This window comes from Pelmatolapia mariae, linkage group LG2 (genome assembly GCF_036321145.2).
Source record: "Pelmatolapia mariae isolate MD_Pm_ZW linkage group LG2, Pm_UMD_F_2, whole genome shotgun sequence".
Classification (NCBI taxonomy): Eukaryota; Metazoa; Chordata; class Actinopteri; order Cichliformes; family Cichlidae; genus Pelmatolapia; species Pelmatolapia mariae.
The window spans coordinates 27,397,442-27,415,881 of record NC_086228.1 but is presented as its reverse complement, the minus strand read 5'-3'; the positions used below and the strand labels follow the sequence as shown (position 1 = coordinate 27,415,881).

General features: G+C 40.9%; 1 protein-coding gene across 34 annotated transcripts in view; it reads left to right on the top strand.

Moving 5' to 3' along the window:
• LOC134644677 (protocadherin alpha-C2-like) overlaps positions 1-18,440 on the top strand; it is a 199,885-nt gene that overhangs the window by 145,003 nt on the left and 36,442 nt on the right. Inside the window, exon 1 of one of the 34 annotated variants that reach the window (XM_063497833.1) lies at positions 613-3,114. The exons of 29 other annotated variants lie outside the window; for them this stretch is intronic. In XM_063497833.1, the coding sequence (XP_063353903.1) occupies positions 745-3,114 (2,370 nt within the window). In that variant the 5' untranslated portion in view covers positions 613-744. Of the gene's footprint in view, positions 1-612; positions 3,115-3,992; positions 6,514-7,460; positions 9,970-12,352; positions 14,853-15,435; positions 17,995-18,440 lie in introns of those variants that run through there. 4 more of the 34 variants (XM_063497787.1, XM_063497780.1, XM_063497772.1 and 1 more) reach the window with 4 other exon arrangements.

Below are 18,440 nucleotides of genomic sequence, written 5' to 3'. Positions count from 1 at the left end.
ACACCTCGAGAACAAAGCGATCGTGCCCATTTTTTCCCTTGTTTTTTTAGATTCCTGTCTGCTTAACAAAACATTGTTCATGCTGGTGGCTACAGCGCTATCCGTGGTGCTGAAACAAAGATGCAACGTTACGATTGAACTCTCAGTGCCAGTATACTCAGAATCTTTTTTTTTTTTTTAAATTAAAAGTAGTTAAAAGCACAAGCTCATATGTTGGCGAAGAGGTGTTTATTATTATTATTATTGTATCACTTCTGTTTTATTTCATTTTAATTTGCTGTGAATTCACCTTCTTTCTAAATACACTGCACCACTGAAGTAATATTCTAGCCTTTAATGGCTCTTCAGAGTTTGGAATTTATGTCTAAAAACGGATATGCGCAAATATTTAAGTATTATATATAAAAACTGACAACTGACCAAGACAAAAACTCCAAGACTGCAAATGTAATTGTAAAATATTTGTAATGCAACAAATCATGGGGGCTTAATGTTGCTCATATTTCTATTGAGTCGTCTCACATTTGCCACACGGTGTCGTTGGAGACCGTAGAAACAATTGTATATCTATAACTCCACCCTGTACGGGAATATTGAGGCCGTCATTGGACACCAGTTTAAAGACACACTGGGACTGTACTGTGGCGAGAAGGGCTGCTGCTGCTGGATGATGGTGTTTATAGCGGATATTTACAGGATATAGAATCATCTGGATTTACAGATTTATGCGTTGACTGTTCAACTATGGAAAACCGAGATTGTGCATGGATTCATATGGTTATACTTCTTTGTCTCTGTCACTGGTCTGCTTCACAATTATCGTACTCCATTTCCGAGGAGACGAACAAAGGCACTGTGGTGGGGAATGTCGCAAAGGACTTAAACCTCAATGTACAAGAGCTGGAAACCAGGGATCTGCGTATTATTTCGAGTTACAGTAAGAAATATTTTGACGTGAATTTAAGAACCGGAAGCCTCTTTGTTAACGACAGAATTGACAGAGAGGAGCTTTGTCTGAGCACGGTGCAGTGTTCCCTAAGAATACAGGCTGTTTTAAGCAATCCAGTGAATGTGCATCGCATCGAAGTGACCGTGTTAGATATAAATGATAATTCACCAGAATTCATTGAAAAGTCATTTTCGTTAAATATATCCGAAACAGTCTCAGCAGGAGAACGGTACCTACTGCCTATAGCGGAAGATGCAGATTTAGGCAGTAACTCGGTGAAGGCCTACAGGCTGAATCAAAATGAACATTTCTCACTTGATGTACAGAGTGGCGGTGAACATGGAATTTCTGCTGAATTAGTGCTGCAGAAAGCTTTAGATCGAGAAAAACAGTCGGTAGTTAATCTCATTCTGACCGCTGTAGATGGAGGAAAACCTGCCAAATCAGGCACACTTCAAATAACAGTAAACATAGTAGATTCTAATGATAATGCACCGGTGTTTAGCAAATCTCTATATAAAGTGAGAGTGACAGAAAATTCTACACCCGGAACCCTTGTGGTTAAGTTAAATGCCACAGATTTAGACGAGGGCATGAACAGTAAACTACTGTATTCTTTCATCAAAAGGGGCAGCAGTGATCCATCAGATACGTTTGATCTCAATTCAGAAACAGGAGAAATTACAGTGAAAGGTGGATTAGATTATGAAGGGACGCATGCTTATGAAGTGAGAGTACAAGTAAAAGATCACGGCGTCTCTCCTCGTAGTGCGCATGCTAAAGTGCTTATAGAGATATTTGATATGAATGATAATCCCCCACTGATATCAGTGACGTCACTCATGACACCGGTAAAAGAAGACGCAGAGCTGGGGACTATCGTTGCTTTGATTATAGTAAGTGATAAAGATGGAGGGAACAATGGTGTAACTAACTGTAAGGTAGTTGGATCTGTTCCGTTTAAACTAAAGTCCAACTACAAAAATGATTATTCTTTAGTTGTAGATGGACCGCTGGACAGAGAAACCACTTCTGTTTATAATGTCACCATTACAGCCACAGATGAAGGAAATCCACCTCTGTCCAGTAAAATGGTAATTACTGTTCATGTTTCTGATGTTAATGATAATGCACCTCGATTTACGCAACCTGTTATTGATGTGTATGTGAAGGAAAACAGTCCAACTGGCTCAGTAATTTATACAGTAAATGCCTTCGATGCTGATCTAGATGTTAACGCAAAAGTGACTTACACACTGTTAGATAGTTCTCTTAAAAACATTCCAGTTTCATCTGTTTTAAATATAAATTCGGAGACTGGGGATATAATCAGCCTGCAGTCTTTTAACTACGAGGAGTTAAAAACGTTCCAGGTTAAAGTTCAAGCCACAGACTCTGGTGTTCCTCCACTCAGCAGCAACGTGACAGTTAAAGTTTTAATCCTGGATGAAAATGACAACAGTCCCACGATTCTCGCGCCATATTCTGAGCACGGCTCCGTTAACAGTGAGAGCATCCCCTATTCTGCTGAAGCGGGATACTTTGTGGCAAAGATCAGGGCTGTAGACGCAGACTCTGGATACAATGCGCTGCTTTCTTATCACCTTTCTGAGCCCAAAGGAAACAACCTGTTCAGGATCGGAACCAGCACCGGGGAGATCAGGACTAAGAGGAGAATGAGTGACAATGACCTCAAAACTCACCCCTTGGTGGTCTTGGTCTCTGATAACGGAGAACCCTCCATGTCAGCTACTGTGTCGATTGATGTGGTGGTGGTTGAAAGCACAGCTGAAATCCAGACTCAGTTCAGACATGTGCCTGTAAAGGAGGACAGCTTCTCGGATTTGAACCTGTATCTGCTGGTTGCCATTGTGTCGGTGTCCGTCATCTTTCTGCTCAGCCTCATCACTTTAATAGCAGTCAGATGCCATAGGACAGACGGCACTTTCAGCAGGTACAGCGCCCCCATGATCACCACCCACCCTGACGGGAGTTGGTCTTACTCTAAAGCTACTCAGCAGTATGACGTGTGTTTCAGCTCAGACACACTCAAGAGTGACGTAGTGGTTTTCCCCGCACCGTTTCCACCTGTAGATGCAGAACTGATCAGCATTAACGGAGGAGACACTTTTACCAGGACTCAGACTTTACCTAACAAAGAGAAGGTAGGCACCAAAACACCAACCTTAATCCATCTTCACAAGACTTTTTGACGTTGATACATTATTTTGAACATGAGAGCAATTAAGCTTTGTTTTAGCTTTCAGTACTTTCAACATTTAGCCAAAAAATATTTTAAGTGAATTGCTGGGCGCAAAACTTCAATGGTTAATGATATTTTGAGATGTAGTTATTAATTTATGTATTAGTCTTCACAGTTCATAAGAAAAAATAGCTGATCTTTTGTGGTCCTTGATGCGGTGCTATCACCTCCTTTCTTGGAATAATTGTCAGTCATGTTTATGTAATCAACACGGTTCGCCATGTTGACCAAAACCACAAACTCAAATATGTGACAGCTGCTGTCGTTTTCTAGTGATGTGAAAGACGTGAAATTTTATGTGGTGAAAACTCACTGTCCGTGGTGCTAGACGTTGTGCACCAAGCTGAATACGAGGTGATTGTGTAGGATCATTCAATAACACGCTTGTAGTTATTATATCTATATATATATGAGAGACAGAGAGAGAGAGAGAGAGAGAGAGAGAGAGAAAGATAGATAGATATAATTAGGTTTAAAGAATGCCTAGATTTAAAAACAGAGTTATGATCTTTGTTAGTGTAAATAACGAATTACTTTAACTGTGTACATGCTTGTTAACTCACTGAAAAAATCGAGCTTTTCCACTAACAAGATTGTCCCCTTACATTCTAAATGCAACAAGTTTTTATTTCCAAACAAAAAATGAAACATTCACTATTGCTTAAGATATTCGGCTATGTGGAATGCTGTTAGTAGTTTTTGTCCACATGATGTCGCAGGAGACCATAGATGAATGTATTCAAGTAGTTAAAACTCCTCCCTGCACGGGAAGAAAATGAAATCCTCATCGGCCATTGCACACCCGCGGAAGGTGCTGTGACGATGAGAGCAGGAGCTCCTTATAACATTTATGGCTTCGGGTGTACATTTCTCGAATGAGGATTAATGTTCACTTGTGTTCACTTCTTTTTGTGGATCAACAATGTATATTCGACCAAAGGAGGAACACGTCTGGATTCGCATTGTTGTGTTTCTTTGTCTTTGGCACTGGGCTGCTTCGCAGTTAGCCTACTCGATTTCCGAGGAGGTGAACAAAGGCACAGTGGTGGGGTATCTCGCAAAGGATTTAAACATCAATGTACAGGAACTAGAAAACAGGGATCTACGTGTGGTTTCCAGTTACAGTAAGACATATCTTAACGTTAACTTACGGAGTGGGAATCTCTTAGTTGAGGAGCGGATAGACCGAGAGGAGCTTTGTCCACTGACTATAAAATGCTCCTTAAAATTACAAGCTGTTCTAAGCAATCCAATGACTGCACATCGCGTAGAGATTAATATATTAGATATAAACGACAATTCGCCTGCATTTCTCGAAAACAGGTATTACTTAAATATTTCTGAATCATCGTTAACGGGAGAGCGATATCTTCTCCCTGTGGCCGTGGACGCAGACATAGGAAGCAACTCAGTGAAGACCTACAAGCTCAGTCAAAATGAACATTTCTCACTTGATGTGCAGAGCGGCGGAGAGCACGGTGTGTCTGCTGAGCTGGTGCTGCAAAAAGCTTTGGACCGAGAAAAACAGTCAGTAATCAATCTAATACTGACCGCTGTAGATGGAGGAAAACCTCCAAGAACGGGATCATTACAAATACATGTGAATGTAATCGATGTAAATGATAATATTCCCGCGTTTAGCAAGCTGCTTTATAAAGTGCGTGTCAAAGAAAATGCCACTCCCGGAACACTTGTTATCAAGTTAAATGCCACAGATTTAGATGAAGGCATGAACAGTAAAATTTTATATTCCTTCATCAAACGAGGGAATATTGATCCATCAAATATTTTTGATCTCAATTCAGAAACAGGAGAAATCACAGTGAGGGGTGGATTGGATTATGAGGAGACGCCTGCTTATGAAGTCAGAGTACAAGCAACAGACCAGGGTCCAGTTCCTCGTAGCACACATGCTAAATTACTTATAGAGATAATTGATGTGAATGATAATCCTCCACAAATATCAGTGACGTCACTGATAACGCCAGTAAAAGAAGACGCAGAGCTGGGGACTATCGTTGCTTTTATTACAGTAAGTGATAAAGATGGAGGGAACAATGGTGTAACTAGCTGTAAGGTAGTTGGATCTGTTCCGTTTAATTTCAAGTCCAACTACAAAAATGATTATTCTTTAGTTGTAGATGGACTGCTGGACAGAGAAACCACTTCTGTTTATAATGTCACCATTACAGCCACAGACGAAGGAGCTCCACCTCTGTCCAGCAACAAAGTCATTACTGTTCATGTTTTTGATGTTAATGATAATCCACCCCGATTTACGGAGCCTGTTATTAATGTGTATGTCAAAGAAAACAGCCCAACAGGCTCAATAATTTATACAGTAAATGCCTTCGATGCTGATCTAGATGTTAATGCAAAGGTGACTTACACACTGTTAGACAGTTCTGTTAAAAACATTCCAGTTTCATCTGTTTTAAATATAAATTCAGAGACTGGAGATATAATCAGCCAACAGTCTTTTAACTATGAGGAATTAAAAACGTTCCAGGTTAAAGTTCAAGCCACGGACTCTGGTGTTCCTCCACTCAGCAGCAACGTCACTGTAAACGTTTTAATCCTGGATGAAAATGACAACAGTCCCACGATTCTCGCGCCATTTTCTGAGCACGGCTCCGTTAATAGTGAGAGCATCCCCTATTCTGCTGAAGCGGGATACTTTGTGGCAAAGATCAGGGCTGTAGACGCGGACTCTGGATACAATGCGCTGCTCTCTTTTCACATATCTGAGCCCAAAGGAAACAACCTGTTCAGGATCGGAACCAGCACCGGGGAAATCAGGACTAAAAGGAGAATGAGTGACAATGACCTCAAAACTCACCCCTTGGTGGTCTTGGTCTCTGATAACGGAGAACCCTCCCTGTCAGCTACTGTGTCGATTGATGTGTTGGTGGTTGAAAGCACAGCTGAAATCCAGACTCAGTTCAGACATGTGCCTGTAAAGGAGGACAGCTTCTCGGATTTGAACCTGTATCTGCTGATCGCCATTGTGTCGGTGTCCGTCATCTTTCTGCTCAGCCTCATCACTTTAATAGCAGTCAGATGTCACAGGAATGACGGCACTTTCAGCAGGTACAGCGCCCCCATGATCACCACCCACCCTGACGGGAGCTGGTCTTACTCTAAAGCTACTCAGCAGTATGACGTGTGTTTCAGCTCAGACACGCTCAAGAGTGACGTAGTGGTCTTCCCCGCCCCGTTTCAGCCTGTAGATGCAGAACTGATCAGTATTAACGGAGGAGACACTTTTACAAGAACTCAGACTTTACCTAACAAAGAGAAGGTAGGTAATTTGAACTTAAGTCTTGTAAAACCTCACAGTGCGATCATAAAATTATTATGTCATTTCCTGTTAACAGTTGTAACACATTTATAAATTATACAGCTTCAAGTGAACAATCGTAAGAATCAAAACACTAAGACTGACTTCTTCTTTTTGAGTTTGCTTGACAGAACTTTGGAGCATTTTACTTAAAATGAGTGACATAATCTGTCGAATAGTGTTTAACCCTTTCATTCTTTTACGAGCGATTTTTAAACTTAAATTAGTGCGTACAAAACTAGGAGGCGTCAAGACTACCTTTAGTCACTTAAATAAACAATTCATGTCCCACAGTGGGTGATTGCTGTTGGTACTTGTCACTGTGCTAATAGGCTTGTTTAATCTCGTTGAAATATTTATATTTTACTGTTTATATAACCTACAGTGGCTGCCATGGTGACTCAAAGTGCAACACAGGGTGTAATACCAGATATCTTATTTTTATTCAAGACGAGTATAGAATGTCATGAAAAGTCGCTGTCCGTGGTGCTAGATTGTATGGCGTCATATTTTGAATACGTGCATTTTGTGACATCATTAAGTGAGCAAAGGTTTTGTTTTTTCTTCTTCCTCTTCCTTTTGATTTTAATACATGTGTACGACTGAAAAATAAGCAATAATGGACTTTGAATAAAAGACATTATGTGTGTTGAATTGTTATAACGTCAGACGTGCTCGTTAGCTCACTGAAATACCGATTTTATCTTTTTTATTGACCGGGTTTCACACAACACAATCTAATTTTTAAATATTTTCATGTTTACACTGACACTAAATATTCACGGTTACTATGTAGTATGCTGTTAGCAGTCTTTCGCCACATGATGTCGCAGGAGACCATGGACCTGAATTTGTTTTGTATTGTTAAAACTCCTCCCTGCACGGGAAAAAATGAAATCCTCATCGGCCATTGCACACCCGCGGAAGGTGCTGTGACGATGAGAGCAGGAGCTCCTTATAACATTTATGGCTTCGGGTGTACATTTCTCGAATGAGGATTAATGTTCACTTGTGTTCACTTCTTTTTGTGGATCAACAATGTATATTCGACCAAAGGAGGAACACGTCTGGATTCGCATTGTTGTGTTTCTTTGTCTTTGGCACTGGGCTGCTTCGCAGTTAGCCTACTCGATTTCCGAGGAGGTGAACAAAGGCACAGTGGTGGGGAATCTCGCAAAGGATTTAAACATCAATGTACAGGAACTAGAAAACAGGGATCTACGTGTGGTTTCCAGTTACAGTAAGACATATCTTAACGTTAACTTACGGAGTGGGAATCTCTTAGTTGAGGAGCGGATAGACCGAGAGGAGCTTTGTCCACTGACTATAAAATGCTCCTTAAAATTACAAGCTGTTCTAAGCAATCCAATGACTGCACATCGCGTAGAGGTTAATATATTAGATATAAACGACAATTCACCTGCATTTCTTGAAAACAGGTATTACTTAAATATTGCTGAATCATCGTTAACGGGAGAGCGATATCTTCTCCCAGTGGCCGTGGACGGAGACATAGGAAGCAACTCAGTGAAGACCTACAAGCTCAATCAAAATGAACATTTCTCACTCGATGTGCAGAGCGGCGGAGAGCACGGTGTGTCTGCTGAACTGGTGCTGCAAAAAGCTTTGGACCGAGAAAAACAGTCAGTAGTCAATCTAATACTGACCGCTGTAGATGGAGGAAAACCTCCAAGAACGGGATCATTACAAATACATGTGAATGTAATCGATGTAAATGATAATATTCCCGCGTTTAGCAAACTGCTTTATAAAGTGCGTGTCAAAGAAAATGCCACTCCCGGAACACTTGTTATCAAGTTAAATGCCACAGATTTAGATGAAGGCATGAACAGTAAAATCTTATATTCCTTCATCAAACGAGGGAATATTGATCCATCAAATATTTTTGATCTCAATTCAGAAACAGGAGAAATCACAGTGAAGGGTGGATTGGATTATGAGGAGACGCCTGCTTATGAAGTCAGAGTACAAGCAACAGACCAGGGCGCCTCTCCTCGTAGTGCACATGCTAAATTACTGATTGAGATCGTTGATATGAATGATAATCCCCCACAAATATCAGTGACGTCACTCATGACACCGGTAAAAGAAGACGCAGAGCTGGGGACTATTGTTGCTTTGATTACAGTAAGTGATAAAGATGGAGGGAACAATGGTGTAACTAGCTGTAAGGTAGATGGATCTGTTCCGTTTAATCTCAAGTCCAACTACAAAAATGATTATTCTTTAGTTGTAGATGGACTGCTGGACAGAGAAACCACTTCTGTTTATAATGTCACCATTACAGCCACAGATGAAGGAGCTCCGCCTCTGTCCAGTAACAAAGTCATTACTGTTCATGTTTCTGATGTTAATGATAACGCACCCAAATTTATGGAGCCTGTTATTAATGTGTATGTCAAAGAAAACAGTCCAACACGCTCAGTAATTTATACAGTAAATGCCTTCGATGCTGATCTGGATGTTAATGCAAAGGTGACTTACACACTGTTAGATAGTTCTGTTAAAAACATTCCAGTTTCATCTGTTTTAAATATAAATTCAGAAACTGGAGATATAACCAGCCTGCAGTCGTTTAACTATGAGGAGTTAAAAACTTTCCACTTTAAAGTTCAGGCCACAGACTCTGGTGTTCCTCCACTCAGCAGCAACGTCACTGTAAACGTTTTAATCCTGGATGAAAATGACAACAGTCCCACGATTCTTGCGCCATATACTGAGCACGGCTCCGTTAACAGTGAGAGCATCCCCTATTCTGCTGAAGCGGGATACTTTGTGGCAAAGATCAGGGCTGTAGACGCGGACTCTGGATACAATGCGCTGCTTTCGTATCACCTTTCTGAGCCCAAAGGAAACAACCTGTTCAGGATCGGAACCAGCACCGGGGAGATCAGGACTAAGAGGAGAATGAGTGACAATGACCTCAAAACTCACCCCTTGGTGGTCTTGGTCTCTGATAACGGAGAACCCTCCCTGTCAGCTACTGTGTCTATTGATGTGGTGGTGGTTGAAAGCACAGCTGAAATCCAGACTCAGTTCAGACATGTGCCTGTAAAGGAGGACAGCTTCTCGGATTTGAACCTGTATCTGCTGATCGCCATTGTGTCGGTATCCGTCATCTTTCTGCTCAGCCTCATCACTTTAATAGCAGTCAGATGCCATAGGACAGACGGCACTTTCAGCAGGTACAGCGCCCCCATGATCACCACCCACCCTGACGGGAGTTGGTCTTACTCTAAAGCTACTCAGCAGTATGACGTGTGTTTCAGCTCAGACACACTCAAGAGTGACGTAGTGGTTTTCCCCGCCCCATTTCCACCTGTAGATGCAGAACTGATCAGTATTAATGGAGGAGACACTTTTACCAGGACTCAGACTTTACCTAACAAAGAGAAGGTAGGACATTTGTACTTGTCTTGTAAAACGTCATAGTGCAATCATAAAATTATAGCTTCTGCAATTTCTTGTGTAGTTGGTGTAGACATACATACACATTCTTCAGCTTTAGTTGAGCATCAGTTAGGCACTAGTACACCAAGTCTTATTCCCAGTCCTCCAGACTTCCAAACAGTTTGAATAACCTTTGTGGCATTATGCTGAAGATGAGTAGGTCACCTTAAGCATCGCTTTTAAGCTTTTTCAGCATTAAAGACAGCGTCTTATTTTTTTCGTTTTGGGTTGTTTGTGGGGGTTTTTTTATTTTCTGTGTTTTGTTTATCTTTAACAATTTTTATTTTCGTTTTGAACTTCAATAACAAAACAGAAAACAAACAAATAAACAAAAAATAAAAATGATCATATTCTTTCTTCACACACCAAACCCCACAGCAATCACTCTCTCATTATTCCTCTGTCCCTCAAGTTACAGAAAGCCAGTTAGTGAAGGGGGACCAAGTACAATTATATTGGTACAATTTATCTAATAAATCATAAGTCACTTTTTCGTAAGATGCCAACTTAACCATCGTCATTAGCCACTCCTCATAGTGAGGGGGTTTCTTTTTCCGCCCATGTCTCAACAAGACCCGTTTTGCCGTAGTAAGAGCCAGGATAATCCTTTTTTTTTTGTATTGCAGGAAAAATCTCAATCAGAAAGTTCTGTAGTTATACCAAGTATGGACAATTTCGGTGAGATACCAAATCTTTTCAAACACTGAAAATGACCTCCATTATGTTTTCCCACCAGTCCCGAAGTGTCAAACAGCTCCATAGGATATGTAAAATCAAAGCATTTTGACCGTCATATCTCCAGCAATCGTCTGTGGGGGCCAAGTTCCATTTATACAATTGTTGCGGTGTTCGATGGCACCTATGGATTATCTTAAGTTGGATAAATCTACTGCCTATTTCTTTATACATAGTATTAACATTATGGAGACATGAGTCCCATTCAACTGAAGATATATCCAATGCCAAGTCCTGGGCCCAATAGCCCTTAACTTTAAGAAGAGGTTCAGCTAACTGATCCTGCAATAAATGATAAAACTTAGAAGTGATACCTTTACCCAAGGATGATCTCGAGAGCAGTACTTCCACAGGACTGCCCACAGGACAACACAAGGGGGTTCCCAGCCACTTCGATAGTGAGCTGTGTATTTGAACATATCTCCAGAACTGATTACGCTGCAAATTATCTCCACAACTTGATCAAAGGTTAAAAAACATTTGGTCCCACAGTCAACCATCATCTGATAGAGAATGCCTGACTTACGCCACTGTAGCCAGTCAACCGGTGTCCCTCCAATTAAAATTATTTTATTCCCCCATAAAGTTGCTAAAGGAGATTTAATAAAATCCCAACGACCCAGCTTTTGTAATTTACACCACAATATCTTCGCATTTGCAATCATAGGATGGGTAAGTTTGTGGCTGGTGTCAAACACCTCCTTTCAAGGAGAAATACCGCCATTAACTTCTGTCTCTATTTGGGACCAAGTGGGTTTGACTGCTGCAGTAGGTAACCAAGCTCTAAGTTGTTTCACATTCATCACCCAATAATACCATTTGAAGTTAGGCAGTGAAAATCCTCCTCTCTTTGCACATGCTTGCATTTTCTTAATTATTTTGTTCTTTTTTTAATGTGACATGGTGCGTGTAAATTTACCAGGCTTTAAATGCCTATATGTTTTCTATCACTTCTGTATTTACATAAACTGTTCATTTATTACTGAGTGATAGAGGTTCGTGGCACTATACTAATATGCAACTTTTGACTGCTGAACGACGTTTCAGTGACATTTTATGATCTACGCTGATTGCCATGGTGACTGAGCCCTAAACGTTGACTTTTTGTAGCAGTTGTCATTTTGTTGTAATGTTCAGTGGAATGTGGTGAAAACTCGCTGTCCGTGGTGTTAGACGGTACGTTGCCCTGTTTAGGACGTATGGATGTTGTGTTTTCATACACTAAAAAACAAAACATTTTCCTTTCATTGTTTTAAAATTTCATATTAATACAGAATAACTATTTCTGGAATTTGAATCAAAGTAATCATTTACGTTGAATTTTCATAATGTTACAGATGTTCCTTTACTCACGGAAATAGCGAGCTTTTTATCAACCAGATTTCTCGCTTACAATCGAAATAAGGTATGTTTTTATTTCTATACTGAACTTCAATATTCATAATTTTTAACAGGAATTTAGTACTCTTTATTGTGTTTTGTTATCAGTCTATCACCACATGATGTCGCAGGAGACCATAGACCTAAATATATTTGTGTAGTTAAAACTCCTCCCTGCACGGGAAAAAATGAAATCCTCATCGGCCATTGCACACCCGCGGAAGGTGCTGTGACGATGAGAGCAGGAGCTCCTTATAACATTTATGGCTTCGGGTGTACATTTCTCGAATGAGGATTAATGTTCACTTGTGTTCACTTCTTTTTGTGGATCAACAATGTATATTCGACCAAAGGAGGAACACGTCTGGATTCGCATTGTTGTGTTTCTTTGTCTTTGGCACTGGGCTGCTTCGCAGTTAGCCTACTCGATTTCCGAGGAGGTGAACAAAGGCACAGTGGTGGGGAATCTCGCAAAGGATTTAAACATCAATGTACAGGAACTAGAAAACAGGGATCTACGTGTGGTTTCCAGTTACAGTAAGACATATCTTAACGTTAACTTACGGAGTGGGAATCTCTTAGTTGAGGAGCGGATAGACCGAGAGGAGCTTTGTCCACTGACTATAAAATGCTCCTTAAAATTACAAGCTGTTCTAAGCAATCCAATGACTGCACATCGCGTAGAGATTAATATATTAGATATAAACGATAATTCACCTGCATTTCTTGAAAGCAGGTATTACTTAAATATTTCTGAATCATCGTTAACGGGAGAGCGATATTTTCTCCCTGTGGCCGTGGACGGAGACATAGGAAGCAACTCAGTGAAGACCTACAAGCTCAGTCAAAATGAGCATTTCTCACTTGATGTGCAGAGCGGCGGAGAGCACGGTGTGTCTGCTGAGCTGGTGCTGCAAAAAGCTTTGGACCGAGAAAAACAGTCAGTAGTCAATCTAATACTGACCGCTGTAGATGGAGGAAAACCTCCAAGAACGGGATCATTACAAATACATGTGAATGTAATCGATGTAAATGATAATATTCCCGCTTTTAGCAAGCTGCTTTATAAAGTGCGTGTCAAAGAAAATGCCACTCCCGGAACACTTGTTATCAAGTTAAATGCCACAGATTTAGATGAAGGCATGAACAGTAAAATCTTATATTCCTTCATCAAACGAGGGAATATTGATCCATCAAATATTTTTGATCTCAATTCAGAAACAGGAGAAATCACAGTGAAGGGTGGATTGGATTATGAGGAGACGCCTGCTTATGAAGTCAGAGTACAAGCAACAGACCAGGGTCCCGTTCCTCGTAGTGCACAAGCTAAATTACTGATTGAGATAATTGATATGAATGATAATACCCCACAAATATCAGTGACGTCACTAATGACACCGGTAAAAGAAGACGCTGAACTGGGGACTATTGTTGCTTTGATTACAATAAGTGATAAAGATGGAGGGAAGAATGGTGTAACTAGCTGTAAGGTAGATGGATCTGCTCCGTTTAATCTCAAGTCCAACTACAAAAATGATTATTCTTTACTTGTAGATGGACTGCTGGACAGAGAAACCACTTCTGTTTATAATGTCACCATTGCAGCCACAGATGAAGGAGCTCCACCTCTGTCCAGTAATAAAGTCATTACTGTTCATGTTTCTGATGTTAATGATAACGCACCCAAATTTACGGAGCCTGTTATTAATGTGTATGTCAAAGAAAACAGCCCAACAGGCTCAATAATTTATACAGTAAATGCCTTCGATGCTGATCTAGATGTTAATGCAAAGGTGACTTACACACTGTTAGATAGTTCTCTTAAAAGTATTCCAGTTTCATCTGTTTTAAATATAAACTCCGAGACAGGAGATATAGTCAGCCTGCAGTCTTTTAATTATGAGGAGTTAAAAACTTTCCAGTTTAAAGTTCAGGCCACAGACTCTGGTGTTCCTCCACTCAGCAGCAACGTCACTGTAAATGTTTTAATTCTGGATGAAAATGACAATAATCCAACAATTCTTGCGCCATATTCTGAGCACGATTCTGTTAATAGTGAGAACATCCCCTATTCTGCTGAAGCAGGATACTTTGTAGCAAAGATCAGGGCTGTAGACGCAGACTCTGGATACAATGCGCTGCTTTCTTATCACCTGTCTGAGCCCAAAGGAAACAACCTGTTCAGGATCGGAACCAGCACCGGGGAGATCAGGACTAAAAGGAGAATGAGTGACAATGACCTCAAAACTCACCCCTTGGTGGTCTTGGTCTCTGATAACGGAGAACCCTCTCTGTCAGCTACTGTGTCGATTGATGTGGTGGTGGTTGAAAGCACGGCTGAAATCCAGACTCAGTTCAGACATGTGCCTGTAAAGGAGGACAGCTTCTCAGATTTGAACCTGTATCTGCTGATCGCCATTGTGTCGGTGTCCATCATCTTTCTGCTCAGCCTCATCACTTTAATAGCAGTCAGATGCCATAGGACAGACAGCACTTTCAGCAGGTACAGCGCCCCCATGATCACCACCCACCCTGACGGGAGCTGGTCTTATTCTAAAGCTACTCAGCAGTATGATGTGTGTTTCAGCTCAGACACGCTCAAGAGTGACGTAGTAGTTTTCCCCGCACCGTTTCCACCTGTAGATGGAGAACTGATCAGTATTAATGGAGGAGACACTTTTACAAGAACTCAGACATTACCCAACAAAGAGAAGGTGAGTTGATTTTAGTCTTTTAGTCCATACTACAGATTTTTACACAAACAAATGGACACATTCCTTGTCTAACTTCCTTTTAAAACATCCTATCTGTAGTATGTGTAAAATTAGTCTCTATTCTTGCTTTTTGCAAAAATTAACTGGCAGAAATTACAATGGTAACTAAAGATTCCTAACTAAAATACTAAACTAAAAAAGTTTCCTGGATGACAATAGCCTAGTTTCTTTGTTTTTGTTAAGGAACACTGACATAAATCAACCAGTGCTCTGTCTTGGGGTTTTTAAGTAGTATAACAGTTAAACTTGCTTGATGTTAAGATTTTTCTTTTGTTTTATTCTATGTACAATAATCTCGCCCTGTTTTATTTAGTGAAATTGGAGGAATTAATGGTAATTCTTCACACTTCTATATCTTAACAGAGTTATTCATTCTGTGTTGTTAGCCCGTTTAAAGGGTGTTTTTGGTAAGTAAAACTGCATCTGAGTATAAAACATACTGGTTGTGCTCCTCTATTTTTAAACCATAGTCATATCTAATTTGTAACGCATGGGGTCGGTATTGACCACATGTTTTAGAAAGCTGGGATTTTTTTAAAGTCTCCTCCTTTACGTATGAAGCGTCAGCAGGGTGGTAGTGCTTTGTGCAAAGGACAGGAATGGCGATAAAAAGCAAAAAACCAGAGAGGATAACATTTTACACGTTGGCTGGTTCTGTGGTGTTTTGTAGATGAAAGTAATTTGAATCGCGTCTCCGTCTTTGAAAGCAGCGATGGGAAGTGGAAGGAATAATGAAATTCTGTGTTTGCCGATCGTCCTGCTTTTATCCGGCTGGTCTGCGGCTCAGATATCGTACTCTATTTCTGAAGAGGCGGACAAAGGGACTGTGATTGGAAACCTCGCAAAGGATTTAAACGTCAATGTTCGAGACCTGCAAACGAGGAATCTAAATGTTGTGTCTGGATACAGTAAGAGATATTTCGAGGCTAATTTTAAAACAGGGGATCTTTATGTTAATGAGAGAATAGACCGCGAGGAGCTCTGTCCAAACGTGATAAAATGCACACTAAACTTGGAGGTTATACTGAGCAATCCTATGGTGCTCCGACGCATCGAAGTCACGATTGCTGATTTAAATGACAACGCGCCGACCTTCGTAGAGAAATCATTTTCACTGAACATTTCTGAATCTTCACCCGCGGGCGAGCATTTCTTGCTTCCGCTGGCTCTTGATTCAGACACAGGCAGTAATTCGGTAAAGACTTACAGGCTGAGTGCAAATGAATACTTCTCTCTAGATATACAAAGAGGCGGAGAACACACTGCATCCGCTGAACTAGTGCTGCAGAAGGCTTTGGATCGAGAGAAACAAGCCGTCGTTAAACTAACACTGACCGCTGTAGATGGAGGCAAACCTCCTAACACCGGAAGCGTACAAATTGTTGTCCATGTTCTGGATGTAAACGACAACACACCAATGTTTAGCAAAACACTTTATAAAGCACGTGTAAATGAAAATGCTCCAGCGGGATCATTAGTAATTCAACTCAATGCCACAGACCTAGACGAATTGGACAACGGGAGAGTAATTTACACTTTTGTCAAACGTGCAAACTTCGATCCAGCTGATTTGTTTTTTATAAATGCCGAAACTGGTGAAATCACAGTTAAGGGTCATTTGGATTATGAAGCACAGTCAGCATATGAAATTCATGTGCAAGCAACAGACAGAGGTCCGTCACCTCGAAGAGCAAATGGGAAGCTATTGGTTGAGATAGTTGATGTAAATGACAATGCCCCAGAAATTGTGGTGACGTCACTCATGAACCCTGTCAGAGAAGATACTGCAATAGGAAGCGTTGTAGCTTTGGTGACAGTGACTGATAAAGATGGAGGGAAAAACGGTCAGACTCGCGGTAAACTTGCTGGTTCCACACCTTTTAAGTTGATTTCAAATTACAAAAACTATTACTCATTAGTTGTAGACGGACCTCTTGATAGAGAGCAGCGGTCTGTTTACAACGTCACAATTATAGCTAACGATGAAGGTATCCCGTCTTTATCCGCTTCCAGTGTTGTTAATGTTGATATTTCTGATGTCAATGATAATGCGCCTGGTTTCGCTGAACCTGCAATTAATATTTATGTAAAAGAAAATAGACCAGTTGGTGCTCGTCTCTATACTATCAATGCAGTCGATCCCGACATAAATGAAAACGCTAAAGTAACGTATTCGTTGGAAGGCGATTCAAACAGTATCCCAGTAAATTCATTTGTAAGCATCAATTCAGAAACAGGAGATATAATCAGCCTGCAGTCTTTTAACTATGAGGAGTTAAAAACTTTCCACTTTAAAGTTCAGGCCACAGACTCTGGTGTTCCTCCACTCAGCAGCAACGTCACTGTCAACGTTTTAATCCTGGATGAAAATGACAACAGTCCCACGATTCTCGCGCCATATTCTGAGCACGGCTCCGTTAACAGTGAGAGCATCCCCTACTCTGCTGAAGCGGGATACTTTGTGGCAAAGATCAGGGCTGTAGACGCAGATTCTGGATACAATGCGCTGCTTTCTTATCACCTGTCTGAGCCCAAAGGAAACAACCTGTTCAGGATCGGAACCAGCACCGGGGAGATCAGGACTAAGAGGAGAATGAGTGACAATGACCTTAAAACTCACCCCTTGGTGGTCTTGGTCTCTGATAACGGAGAACCCTCCCTGTCAGCTACTGTGTCTGTTGATGTGGTGGTGGTTGAAAGCACGGCTGAAATCCAGACTCAGTTCAGACATGTGCCTGTAAAGGAGGACAGCTTCTCGGATTTGAACCTGTATCTGCTGGTTGCCATTGTGTCGGTATCCGTGATCTTTCTGCTCAGCCTCATCACTTTAATAGCAGTCAGATGCCATAGGACAGACGGCACTTTCAGCAGGTACAGCGCCCCCATGATCACCACCCACCCTGACGGGAGCTGGTCTTACTCTAAAGCTACTCAGCAGTATGACGTGTGTTTCAGCTCAGACACGCTCAAGAGTGACGTGGTGGTTTTCCCCGCTCCGTTTCCACCTGTAGATGGAGAACTAATCAGTATTAACGGAGGAGACACTTTCACCAGAACTCAGACTTTACCTAACAAAGAGAAGGTGAGTTCACCATAACCTTAGACTGGGTTTGGTCTTTGATTTAATCGTAATACGGCAAATTTATTTGTATAGCACTTTTTAGCACACAGCTTATGAAACGGTTACTGAATGGTACTTAAAGCCAGGATTCAGTCGAGCTCCTAAATGACTTAGTACTGAGTACGCTGTCTATGGTGCTGAACTGACCATCGACCATAATTTCTTTGCCAACCGTTTGTTATAAAAAGTTGAACAATATGTTGTGAATTTTACATTTATATTTTCTACTGCTTTGTCTATTTTTACAAAATATACCGTTTCAAAGATCCAATTACGACAAATGTACTAATATTTCTTATGCTTGCTAAATATCATACATATCTGGACCAAACAAACAGTTGGTGTCGCTCGAGGCCATACATTTATTTATGGGTCAGGGTTTTGTTTTTTTTGTTGGTTTTTTTCCC